The sequence below is a fragment of the Arvicola amphibius genome, chromosome 4 (genome assembly GCF_903992535.2).
Source record: "Arvicola amphibius chromosome 4, mArvAmp1.2, whole genome shotgun sequence".
Classification (NCBI taxonomy): Eukaryota; Metazoa; Chordata; class Mammalia; order Rodentia; family Cricetidae; genus Arvicola; species Arvicola amphibius.
In genome coordinates, this window is record NC_052050.1 from 140868854 (window position 1) to 140882861 (window position 14008).

The 14008-nt window shown below is 44.7% G+C and overlaps 1 protein-coding gene across 1 annotated transcript in view; it reads right to left on the reverse strand.

The window, feature by feature from the left end:
• Positions 1-1294: 1294 nt before the first annotated feature.
• Positions 1295-14008, reverse strand: part of Fut10 (fucosyltransferase 10) — a 70801-nt gene continuing 58087 nt past the window's right edge. Inside the window, exon 5 of the mRNA XM_038327046.1 lies at positions 1295-2408. Within this exon, the coding sequence (XP_038182974.1) occupies positions 2175-2408 (234 nt within the window). The 3' untranslated portion in view covers positions 1295-2174. The remainder of the gene's footprint in view (positions 2409-14008) is intronic.

Sequence of the window (14008 nt, forward strand, 5' to 3'; positions counted from 1 at the left end):
TAGCTATTTGTTCGGGTTTTTTTGTTTTTGTTTTTGTGTTTTTTTTTTTTTTTTTTTTTGGTTTTTCGAGACAGGGTTTCTCTGCAGCTTTAGAGCCTGTCCTGGAGCTAGCTCTTGTAGACCAGGCTGGTCTCGAACTCACGGAGATCCACCTGCCTCTGCCTCCCGAGTGCTGGGATTAAAGGCGTGCGCCACCACCGCCCGGCTGGTTTTTTTTATTAGTGTGTGTGTGTGTGTGTGTGTGTGTGTGTGTGTGTATAAAAGAGGGGGTGTACACCTTTAATCCCAGCACTTGGGAGGCAGATCTCTGCAATTTGAAGCCAGCCAAATCTACAAAGAGAGTTCTAGACCAGTCAGAGATATATAGTAAGACCCTGTTTATTTTTAATGAATAAATAAATACTGTATAGAGAGAGGTGGAGCCTTTGGGAAGTAAGCAGGGAATGAGTGGACCAGTGCTGTAATAAACCTCAGAGAACTCACTCACCTAGGGTCACATGAGTCACAGCAATAGGACAGCTGTCTGTGAACCACGACGTCCCTGACTGGATACCAAAAGGACCACCACCTGCATTTCCCAGCCTCCAAAAACAAGAAGTAAATCTGTGTTTTTTTTTTTAAGACACCAAGCCTGTGGTATTCTATAAAACAACCAAGAGAGACTAAGACAGAACTTGGTATTGGAAGCGGGGTGCTGCTGTACAAGGACCCCAAGTGAGTTAAGTCTTGGAACTGGGGAAAGGGAAGGCTAGAAGAGATCCCTGATTATATTTAGTAGGAACTGTACTATAATGGCTTTGAAAACTACATAACATCACTGAGGCTTTTTTTCAAGTTCAGGTCTGTCCTACCCTGTGTTGCTTCTCCTTGTTTTAGGAGAGCACCAGTAGGTAACCAGACAATATGGCTGAACGTTCTCTGGCCGCAGTAGACACCAGCAATGCTCAACAGCAGACGGCCTGCCTACGATGATAGGATGGCAACACGTGCTAATGACAATCAGATTCACCCCGAAGGAGGGTCCAGGGCATTCACTTCCATCACCTGGACCAAAACAAATGGCTGTTTGCCGTGAACCGGACATCTCTTCCTCTCCCGCTCTATGGTATAAGAAACAATTAGTGAGCCGGGCGATGGTGGCGCACACCTTTAATCCCAGCACTCGGGAGGCAGAGGCAGGCGGATCTCTGTGAGTTCGAGACCAGTCTGGTCTACAAGAGTTAGTTCCAGGACAGGCTCCAAAGCCACAGAGAAACCCTGTCTCGAAAAACCAGAAAAAAAAAAAAAGAGAGGGAAGGGACATTTGCCACAGTGGGACAGACTGCCTCTCGATAGAGAGGAGACCCACAGGTAAATGGTAAAGAAAAAGGGGGGACAACTATGTTAGAACGAGATGTTTAACTCTGATTGAGCATGTTAATTAGGGCAGCGAAAAGGAGGCTTTTGATTGTTGGACTTTAAAACTTCGATAACTGAGCCTTGGTGGTCATCCTCAGGGGCATGAAGTGGCCAAATAAGGGACCAGCCCTTGGCGGCTAGCTTTACAAACATAACCTAACAGTTTAGCAAGACGGAGGGAACGGGGGAAGGGAAAGGCCTGCCTGAGCCATGAGTGCCATGCTTGGGCCAACTAGAGCCCCTTCGCTCGTGAGGTGGCTTGGGGGTGTAAGACGAAGGAAGATGTGTCCTTTAGACTGGGAGGACAGAGATGCCTGACACAGCTTTTCTTACTCCCATCCCTGAGAGCAGATGGAACCTCTCATTGCCAAGTTCTAATGCGCTTCATTCATTCTCTGCACCAAGAAACCAGGCTTGCCAAACACCAACGAGCTGCTGACAGGGAGGTGAGTATCAAACTTCCACAGCTAGATCTGCAGCCAGGAGAGCACTTGACCTTGGGTCAGTCTCCACAGAAGACGGCGAGCACATGGGTCCAAACGTAGAGACTGAAGACAACCAATGTCCACTCAAAAAAAATCTAATATTTTTTTAGTATAAAAATATAGAGGCAACCTCTAAAAGTAATTCACAGCTATTATCTGACAGGGCTCTTTGTGAAAATGGCTACAATTAATTCTTGTTCTAAAAGATACTCAATGGAATAGCTATTATCTCCAAATATTAAGGCATCCAAGAAAATTAGTCTAATTCTGTCATTCTAGTACCATGTAAAACTAGTCCTTGAAGACCAGGGCCCAAAACTCTTCAGATGAAAAGTTTTGATTTCTATCCACCAGCCACCGTAGGGCCTGGGCTTCTCTCTTAGACTGCTGGAAGCTGGGGAGCCACAGCTCTCTCAACGATCTCCCACGCAGGGCCGGCACGGCTGGAGATGCGAAGGTGAACAGGGCAGGCTCTGGGCAACTCAGGTGGCTAACGTCTGCCCTCCATTGTTTGGGTGGCAAGCCCTGCATTGAGAGAAGGAGGAAAGGAATTTAAAACATACAGTAAGGAAATGCAGTCCCCACATTCCTGCCACCAATAGGGGGACACAGCAAACTTTCCACAGAGCAAATACTTTCCCTCCAGTCTCGGCAGTTATATGGTTGAAGTGTCCATGGGGAAAGTACGGCATTTATTGAGACTAGTCTATGCATTGAACACCACCAGATCCTAGCTGAGATAGTCTCACTTAATTCTCCTGGCAATCAAATGAAACAAATACAAACACCATATTTTATAGAGACCGGAAGTGGCATTCTAAGTACAGTCCCAAAACAATGTATCAGCACACCTAAGATGGATCCCAGTTCTTCCCAGAGTCCTCTTCCCTCTCCTGCTTGTTGACTCATTTAATTACTTTTCTCCTGTAGGTCAATGCCCATATCCTCCTCTGCACAGGAAAGCTTTTTAATGTGATTAATATAGCTCTTGATATTTTGATTTAATGTTACTTTTCTATTGCTTTAACAAAATCCCATGATAAAGGCTACTTATAGAGAAAGATGTGTTTAATTGGGTTTATAGTTCCAGAGGGTTAGAGTCTTTGATAGTGGAGCAAAGACGCAGCAAGAGGAATAGCTGAGCGTTCACATCCTCACCTACAAGTAGGAGGCAGAAAGGACACACTGGGAATGGTGTGATTCTTTTGCTACCTCAAAGCCTACCCCCAGTGACACACCTCCTCCAATATCACGCCTCCTAATTCTTCCCAAATAATTCCACCAACTGGGGACCAAGTAATTATATGCTTTTCCCTTCCAAACATCTCCCCCCCAACACGGACATGAAACTTCATGTTCTTTCTGGCTCTTAAAAAAAAAAAAATCACAAATAGGCACATAGCCTCCTTGCCTGTTCTGTAATACACAACCCCAGGATCCCCCAACCCCTCCTGGATTGCCTGCCAAAACAAACAAACCAACCAACAAACAGAAAACCTAAATGGAACTGAAAGGACTCAGTTATCTTTAAGGGACTGGCCACTGGGAGCTTGACCACGTTCCAATGAGTGTATAGACAACATAAATTGGTTTGATGTATTTTTTTCCTTTTTATGTTTTTGGGGGGAGAGGGACACAAAGGCGCGAGGGTGACGGGGGGGGGGGGCGAGAAGTGAGTGTGATTGGGGTGAATTATATGAAATTCCTAAATAATCAATAAAAATATTATGTTGAGCAAAAAACTAAATTGCCTGATTTGTGTTAGTCAATGACTCCTGGGTATGCAACCTGCCCTGGAGTGTGCCTGACATGCAACTCTGTTAGAGAAAGGTGATTTTCTCTCTTTCTCCAACTATCAATTCCAAATAGCTGGAGAGTTAAAAAAAAAAAAAAAAAAAAAAAAAAAAAAAAAAAAAAAAAAAAAAAAAAAAAAACAAGTTTCTCTACAGTGAAATATGCCTGGAATCTGTAATTCAGTTAGTAGAGATGTACCAATAGTAATTTCTTAATGTTGATACATGTACAGTGGGTATATAAAATGTTAGCATTGGCCGGGCGATGGTGGCGCACGCCTTTAATCCCAGCACTTGGGAGGCAGAGGCAGGCGGATCTCTGTGAGTTCGAGACCAGCCTGGTCTACAAGAGCTAGTTCCAGGACAGGCTCCAAAGCCACAGAGAAACCCTGTCTCGAAAAACCAAAAAAAAAATAAAATAAAATAAAATAAAATAAAATGTTAGCATTAGGAAAGGCTAGGTAAAGGGTTTACAGACAGCAGCTTTTCATTGAAACTCTTCTGTGAATAAAATTCATTCAAGAAAAACATTTTTAAAGGCAATGGCAAAATACCTTAAAATTCCCAGGAAAACTAATGTTTCCATAGTTCATATTCAGCTAAGCTGTGTCATACACATTAGAGGATAATGAAGATGTCCCACACAGCTGTCAGGAAGCTACTGGAGGCTGTGATCAAGCAAAATGAGGGAGCAAACAGTGTCAACACGAAAAAGGACAGAATTCCTACGAGGCTATGGAAGCTACCGCGGGCTGACACGCCACATCGCCACAAGCAGTGCGGGAAGCGACAGTGCCCGTAGCACGATTGTGAAGGGTGGCTTTGTCTTAAATGTGTGGGATTATTTGATGCTTTCACCTATAGGCAGAATCATCTTTTTCTAAAAATAGGTTATTCAGCATAAAAATAACAGTGATGTATCAGGTTTATAACTATTATAATCCTAATGTATCTCAAATTTAGAAAGCAGAGCAGTAGACCAAACTTAGAAATAGAATAGCAATTTTGACGCTACCCATGGTTAGGTCAATATTCTTTCTTTTTTTTTTTTTAAACTGCCCGTAGGAAACATAGGCGAAGACACTGGGATGCTTACTTTGAGGGAGAGAGAGGACAAGGGTGAACAGCTTGTTTTTAACATCTGCCATGACCGTCAAGGGAAGTCTGAATTAGTTTACTTGGGAAGGCAAGCCCTCCCAACCCTCCTTATCTTAAGTTCCGTTTCTATTAGTTTTGGCACTGTTACTGGCGCACCACATGTCTCCAGTTCCCAGCACATCTGCTTAGACAAAGAACTAGAGACCAGAAGGGAAAGTGGGGGGCTTTTTAACAAAACCAGAGTACAGGGAGGGAGATTGGAGCTAGAGAATAAGGGGCAAAAGCAGACAAAAGGGACGGGGGCCGGTCAGTCACATTGTGTCTCTGACTTAGCTTTTATTAGAGTAGACAAGAAAACTGCACCTCCCTCTCGGACCAGGGGAGGAAGAAAAGAGTCATCACTGTGTTTCTGGCAGTTTTAAACTTTGTGTCAGTTAAATGCTATCTGTAGACCCTAAGATTCAAGGTGCGCGTGTGAGAAAGGAGGCAGCTAGCTGAATTTACTAGCTGGGTTCACCTGTTAGTTTGTGCCAGCCATGCGGCGAGAAGGGCGAGCACAGCGCCCACTGCTTTCGGTTTACCTTTTAGTTTTGTGGCCAGTTCGAGAACCCACGTTTCCCTTCAGATTTCTTTTTTTAACTAAGCCGTAACACGCAGTTTAAAGACTGTTTTCTGAAATGTTAGCAACTGAACGCTGTAAGTTGCCATTTTGACAAGCAGCCACCTCTCCCAAATCCCTAACTCTTGCCCCACCCCCACAACACTGCACCAAGAGTTCTTTACTGAGGCACTTCCGAGCACAGAGACCCAAACTGCAAGCTGTGAAGAAATGCTCAGACTTAGACTCCAACATGGGGTTGCTTTGACCACGCATTGTGTTGGAGTACCCCTGGGCAGGAGATAAAGAGATTCCACAAAAGGATACCAAGGTGAAAATCAGAAACAGTGGTTCACATTCTCAGCTGTGGAAGAACCAGAGGCAGGTAGTTAAGAACTGACCACCAAGGGGCAACTTGGGATGCATACAAAACACCACACACCTGTCCCGACTGATGGAGGATAAACTAAGCTGTCTTTAGAAAGTCATGGAATCAGTGGTACTGGGAATGCGCTGGAGACAAAGACAGTCTGAACCATCAGGCAGCTAGTAACTGTATTGGCCCCGTCTGGGAGTCCTCCTCCACCATGATCCTCCACGGATGTTTCTATGAGGCCATCAGCAATAAAAGCTTTCTTCTGCCACTCAAGAGAAGGGTCTACTGAATGCTGTAGTGTCAGGTTCCATCTGCAGGTAACACTACAGAGAGAAGAGGCATAAGCAATGCACTGTGGCTGCCTAAGGGTCTACCAGGAAACTTTCACAACATGATCTGCCGTGTGTTTGATGAAACGGCGATGGCATTTTTAGAAATAACTAAGTTTCCGCACCTCCTTCCAGCTGAGGACTTGAGTAGGCAAACCAGCTGTTTCTAAAATAATGGGTCTTCAAAGACTGTGCTTCCAAAGAGAATACGCCTCCTAGGCCAAGAGATTCCGAGTCCTACGATTCTGAACTCTTCCAGTCTGTGAGGAGCTGAACTGCTAAGAGTGAGAATCCCTCCCCAGGAAAGGGAGTGTGAACTGTAGCGTTGGGCACTAGACTGGAAAGGGATGGCTACCACACAGGTAACGAGGAATCAGCCAACATTTCCCCAGATTCCTAACGGTCAAGAATGGTCTACCATACAGTGTGGGACAGCTGGGAGGCCCCATGCAAATAAAGCTCAAATGCGCTCACTGTTCTTCTCTGTGAGCTTCCATGGAACACCAAGGAGGAATGAAAACACAGAGCAGAAAACACAGAGGGTCCCCCTCTTTGGTGCAACGTAAGAACGGTGGACATTCAAGAATTCCAGGTTCTTTTCTCATAAGGAAAACCATCTAGTGTCACTAAGCGATTCTAAGAAACTCCTTCTACCCCTAGATCTTCTTCAGTGGGGAAAACAAAACCAAAAATATCATCTTTCTAATGGTTGTAGAAAGTCTAGAAATGATTTTGTGACCAGCAGGCCACGGTGATACTAGAAGTCACCTGCCATTGGCGAGGGACATGGAATTCTCCCATCCAAACCGACCAGAAATATAAAGTATAATATGTCATGGGAAGGAGAATCATGAAAATCTACACAGCCTTACCCCTTGATGGAGGAAATCAGAGCTGGCCTGAGTTTAAGGCTTCCAAAAACAAAAGTCAGCATGCCCCACCATGAGCATGCCCCACCATGAGCATGCCCCACCATGAGCATGTCCCACCATGAGCATGCCCCACCATGAGCATGCCCCACCATGAGCATGCCCCACCATGAGCCTACCACTTCATAATCCACAGCAGCAGTCTACTATATGGCAAGAGGAAAAACATTGAAGCCTGTGGCAAATTAAAAGCAAGCAACAATGGTCTAGGAGCGCTGCTCAGTGGTGGAGTACTTGACTAATACATACAAAAGCCAGAGGGTGATCTGGGGCGGCGGAACAAACACAAAAGCAAAATCCAGCTCCACTCTTAACTAGACTGACGAAAGCCAGACGGTGACATGTCTGACATGTCCACGTTCAAATGCAAATGTTAGACGACCTCCATGTCTGTCCTGTTGCTTGCAGCACCAACCATTAGTCAAGGACCATGGGGCACATGAAAAGTAAGACAGTAGCTAAGTAAGCATTATCAAGAGAAAAAGAAATGAATGCAAACAAACCTGGAGATGACTCAGACACTGACACCCTTGGGGGGGGGGGGCATTTAAAATGATGGTCAGTAACATGTTAAAAGCACACAGTGGATACTAGGGAAAGTAGGCGATCACTATGGTGATTTTATTGAGAAACAGGAAATGAGTCAAATGGAAATGTAAGGTTCAGTAGCCACTAGGATGTTCTATGATTTAATTTTTTAACATGTATTTGCTTAGGGGTGGTAGGGGACGCCATATTGTACACGTGGGTGCCAGAAGACAGCTTGTGGAAGTCAGGCCACTCCTTCCCCCACACAGGCACTAAGGACTCTAACTCAGGTCACCAGGCTTGAGGGACCCAGCACATTTACCCGCTGAGCCATCTCACCAGCCCATCCACCTCTGATTTTAAAACCACCACGTCAAGAGGGGGAGAGAAGAAAAAGCAAAACAAGGACATTCGTGGTTTTTCTGTGGGAACTATGAGGCTACCAACAGTCTCAGAGCTCTCTCCTCACATCTATCTATAACAGAAAGAACAGAGACATTTCCAGGCAACTCTTGTTACAGCAAATCCTATTAGCCTGAAGTCAGGCTGCTTTGTTTTGTGGAAGTGGAAATAGGAAATGTTTTAAACTCTCTAGCCCAGTCAAGCCAGAAGTATCCCCCATCTTCATATAGTATTTAGCATTCTGATCCCTCCAACATTATCCAAACTACATAAAATATTGTTTAGCATTTAAGAAGCATTTTGGTCCAGGATATGTTCGTTGGATAACTTTTAACAGCGAGTGTCTGATACAGGAAGTACTAGTCTGTGCATTCAGTAGATGGTAGATAAAAGTTTGTTCATAGAAATACTAAGGGCTAAATAAATGTTGGGGAGAGGGCTCAGTGAGCGAAAGCACGTGCCTCTGAGACCTGAGTTGGAATCCCCAGAAGCCCTGGAAAGCTAGCTTTGTGATAATGTACAACTCCAAACACATTGCTGCTGAGGTGAGATGGGGTGCCAAGACAGGGGCACACAATCGAGTTAGCCTGGTCTACACAATGGTACCACACAGCAACGGCCCTGTTTCAGATATGGTGGAAGATGAGAACCAACCCGAGGCTGTCATCTGACCTCACACCTAGTCTGTGGCACACATAGCCATACTCACACATGTATATGTATGCACACATACACACACATGCACACCTGCTCTCTCCCTCCCTTTCTCTCTCCCCAAAAACAAAAAAAAGGAATAAAGCAATTCATTCTCTCCTGGCAAGTGCCCAGCTGATGATTTATGGTTATGATGAGGGTGCTCATTTAGTACCAATAGCTGTGTGTATCTTGCCAGGAAATGCTGAAATGTGACTCCGACTCTATTTAATTCTATCTTTTGTTACTGGAGTGTGCACTCTCTGAGTAGTTTAATGGAGTCACTGTTAACAGTGTGTATCCTCAGAACTGTGGCAATTGTACTAGAAAGTTTCTTCCAATACTGAGGATGGCCCTTTGGAAGATTCTAATAGAATCTGTACTGTAAATATTCATGTTCCCCATCAGAGAATTTTTCCTTCACAGAGCCTGTCAAGGTTTATTTCCATAAGTATCCAATGCTGTCTGTTCAAACTGCAAGCACATGACAAAGGCAATGTCTTTTATTGACAGCTATTGTGTAAGTCAGTCAGTCCAAGATGGGGGAGCTGCCTAATAATATTTTTACAGCATTATTTTTCTGTAAATAAAAGAGATGTCCAAATAAAACAGTATTGACTAGACACATAGTTTAATTCCATTCTCTCCTGAATTCCCACAAGATGAAAATAATAGTATTTTGTGTTATGGTATGGATTCATAAAGAAAAACAAAAACGATGAAGAAAAGAATAGCCAAATTTTGGAAATCGTGAAGTTATTAATAGATGGGTGGCAAATGATTTCGCTGAGCAGAGAAAGCCCAATTCCAACACGCCGCAAGTACAAGGAGACATTCTGGAACGTGGTGAGAGATGGGATCCCTGGGCATAGCTGTAAAGCTGAGGCTAGCAGCAAAGCTACAGCCCCTTGTGGTCTGAGTAAAAGACTCGCTCATATCATTCCTCTGCACGCAGAAACTGCGACGCGCGCCATTCCCAGAGAAAACAGCTCCGCTCCGAGAGCCTAAAGAGTGGACTTATTTTGTTAATAACGAGTCACAGCGGACTTTCTTTCTTTTCCTTGTTGATGGGAGGGAGAGATGTGCACGCTGACGCGCTGACGCGAGAGAACAACCCTGCGAGTCAGATCTCTCCTTCCATCACGTGGTTTCTGGGGATCCAACTCGGGTTGTCGGCCTTGGCACCAAGCACCCTTAATTATTGAGTCATCTCACTGCCTACCAACGAGACTTTAGATCCCAAAGGTTAAGGGAGAGTAGGCTAGATGAGGGTAGGGGCACTGAATTCCAGCAGATAGTTTACGATAACTTAGACATGATATCTCCCCAAAAGGCTCATGTTGATGGCGCCGTTCTAGGCGGCTCTGGGACTTCAGGATACAGGAAATAACTGGGTGAAGGAGTTCACTAGGGCCCCTCAAGGCGTCCCTCTCCCTCTCCTTCCACCCCGCCCCTATCTTCCACTTCCATTCTGCCCTGAGGTAACTTAACTGGCCACATTCTTGCCGCCCTGGTGTTCTCCCATCAGCACTCCAAGAACAAGCTCAAGGACGGAGAACTGACATTTCTAAAACCAAGAGCTAAAGGAACCCTGTGCCCTACGCTGTCTGCATTGGGGATCTGCCACGGTGATTTGACTGCCACACATCTCAGGGGCCTGAAGAGCTCAGATCGTTCTCTTGTTGCAGCTGAGTAGGGAGGGCTGTGACCAAACACATACTCCACTTCCCTCTGTGGGACTCTCCCTTTCTATCTTCAAAGTTAAAGACCGAAGTCACGAAAGTCCTCGAAGCCATATCCCAGCCCAACACAAAAGAGGGCCCTCTGGGGTGCCCTCTTTTTAGTCAACAGAAGACAGGTTCTGTCCCCTTCCTACCCTGAAGAAATGGTCCCGAGACGCAGGATACGTGCCACAGTGGATAAGTACAAAAATTAGCCAATGAAGCTCACAGAAAAGACCTCAGCCCTGTCACATCCTGTCTGGTCCCCTTCCTTCACAGCTTCCTTCCCCTCTTCCCCCTCCTCCTCTCTGGTGTTGTACTCCCTAATAAAACCACTTAAGACTCAGCTTCCAGTCTGGCTTCCTGTGAAGACTGGTGAAGTGGGTCCCACAGAGCGTGTTCTCCCTGATGACTGCATGCTCCACAGCTGTGATCAAGGGTCTCGCGTGTTAACAAGGGTAGTGCCCAGCTGTCACCAGCTCTGAGAAGAGACAGCCTGAATGAACCACAAGAATCCTCTAGCAGAGCTGACCAGGCCGTGCTGGCAAGAGCTAGGGAAGCCATGTGGAGCCCATCTTAAGGTGTGTGGGCTGAGGTGGAAGGTACACAGACCAGCTTTCACAAGACCTGGAGGGACACACTCATGAAACTCAATGCTGTCACAAGAATAACTGAAGCTGTTCCTAGTGGCATGTTGAGTGAACTTGGCCGCGCTGACAACCTGCTGTAAATAGAGACGTCAGGGCTTCCTTGGCGGAACACCAAGCAAGGTGGTCCAAAAGCTCTGGGAGCTGGGAAAGCTAGGATCGGTTTTTACTATGTGATTATGATCCCGGTGGCAGAGGACATTCCCCCTAAGATATCAACATGGAAAGCACTAGCAAGAGGACTGACTATATAAGTGTGTGTGTGTGTGTGTGTGTGTGTGGGTGGGTGGGTGGGTGGGTGTGTGTAATTGTACATAGGACCCATAATGTTACATTTAAATAACAGTAAATACATGACTTTCTGCAATTGTATTTACAGCTCTCCCTTCTCTTTCCTCCCTCCAAACCTTCCTAGAGTCCCCCCCCCCACCCTCCTTCCCATTCATGGTCTCCTTTTTCACAATCGTCACCGCATATGTTTATGTATATACATCCATGTTCTTAAATATAACCTGTTCAGTTTATGCAATGTTACTTGTCTGTAGGTCTTCGGGGATGATTATTTGGCACTGGACAATGAATTGGTGTGTTCTTCCCTGGGGAATTCTCCTGCTCCCAGCATTCCTTGGTTGACTATAGTTATTTGTGTGGGGTTGATACAGGATTAGGGAGTCCAGTGCCAACGGATACACAAACACACACACACACACACACACAAAATACTCCCTCACCTAAGGCTCAGGGAACACTGCAGAAGAGGGGGTGGAAAGATTGTCAGAGTCCGATGATCAAGGAGTTTGCTTTGAGATGTGTTCCCTACTAATATCAGAAGCTACCTCATAAAGTCTCACCAAGATGATCACCCAAAGGTGAACTGACCAAGGATGACACTGATGGACATGCCAACTGGACAGGAACAGGCCTCTGAGACCTCAACCCTACATTATATATTTCTTAAAACTTTATTATCATATATATTTATCGTACCTGTTTCTCTGTTATGTTTAGGCATTTTTATGTAAATATATATGATATTTATGTAAATATAATTCCCCCATATCACTCTCCTCCTCCCCTCTAAGTCCTCCCACTTCCATTAATTCCCTTTGTTTCCTTAGATAGTTTTGTTTTAAGTTATTTGTTTACATGGGGATTTATGGATCTAATTAATCAAGGAACCACATATGAGAGACATTTATCTGAGACTGGATTAATTCAGTTAACATGATTCACTCGAGTTCATCCGTTTCCTTGCTAATGACTTAATGTCGTCAGAGCCGAACAAATCTCTATGTCTACGATCCATGTTTACTTTCTCCATTCCTCCGCTGCTGGACAACGTGGTTGGTTCCGTAACAGCTCCTTGTGAACGGTGCTGCAATAAGCATCAGGGTGCAAGTTTCTGAGCGGCATTGATCTGCAGCATCTTATGCAAATACCCGGAAGTGGTATAACTGTGTGGTATGACAGATAGATTCTCATCTTCCTTAGGCGCCTCCACACTGATTTCCATGGTGACTGGACTAGTTTCCATGCCTACCAGGGTTCCGTCATGACCATAACCTCATCATCATTTGGTGTTTTCACAATGACTGCCATTCCGAATGGAGTTGGGATTTCAGGGTTGTCATTTCTCTTTCTCTGATGACTAATGGGGTTGAGCATGTTTTCATACGTTTCAACGGCCATTTGTGTTTCATCTTTTAGGGCTTGTCTGTTTAGATCATTGGCCCATTTATTATTTTGGTTTTTGATGTTAATATTTGCCATTCTTTATATAGTCCAGATATATCATCACCCCTGCCTGAAGCATAGCTGACAACAATTTCCTCCCATTTTGTAGGCTGTGTTGCTTCTGCTGATAGTTTCTTAGGCTATGCAAAAGCTTTTTAATTTCATGAACTTCCATTTGTCATTTCTTGAAGGTATTTGCTGTGTCCAAGGGGGTATATTTAGAAAGTTCTTGCCTATTCCTATACCTAGAAGTCTTTTCCTCTAGGAGTTTTTTTTTTTTTTTAAATTAAGGTCCTTGATCCACTTTAAGCTGATTTTTGTGCACGGTAAGAGAGAGGGGTTTAATGTCATTCTTCTGCAGATTCCAGTGTGTATTTTTAAATCTTTGTCAAAATGTATAGAAAGTCTTTCATTTCAATTAATTCTTTAAGATTTTAATTCAATGTATTTTCATTATATTGACTCTCTAGTCTTCTCCCGACTTCTTCTAGCTCCATCCGTACCTTTCTACCCTCCTTCATACTTCATGACTTCTTTTATTTTTTAAATAATCCATCCAGTCCAATATGTGCTGCTCTTATACTTCCTCCAGTGTGGGGCCATCCACCGGAGTATGGCCCTACCTACCAAGGGTCACGCCCTTAAAGAAAACCGACTCTTCCTCTCCCAGAATCAACCATCAATATATCTTCAGCTAGGAGTGAGACTTCCTGACCACCGCTCCCTCCATGCTGAGATGTGTCTGTCTTGAGTTTGGACAAATCTTGCATATGCTGTCACAATCTCTGTGAGTTCGTATGTGCGATTGCCCTGCTGTGCCCAGAAAACACCATTTCAACTCTAGCCCTAACCCTAACTCCCCGCCTCCGGTTCTTACTCTTTCTCTTTTCTCATCTGCAATGATCCCTGAGCTTTGGGAGGAGAAGTGTGATAGACACATCCCATTTAGGGCTGAGTCTAAGCTCTTATTCTCTACTCCTTGAGTAGCTGGGGAATCTCTGTGTTAATCACCATAAACTACAAAAAGAAGTGTCTCTACTAAGGTTGAGAGATACAGTAATGTATGGGCACAATGATGAGTCATTAGGACTTGGTTTAATAACGTAACAGTAGTAGGCGCTCCCCTAGGGACTGGGGTCTATCCAGCCATAGCGCAGGTTCCTGGCCCTTATAATAATGCCAGGTATAAGTACAATCTTATGAAGAAGGCCTTAAAACCAATCAGAAAGTGGTTGACCACTCCCAGAATATTTGTGACATTGTTGTGTCAGTGGGCA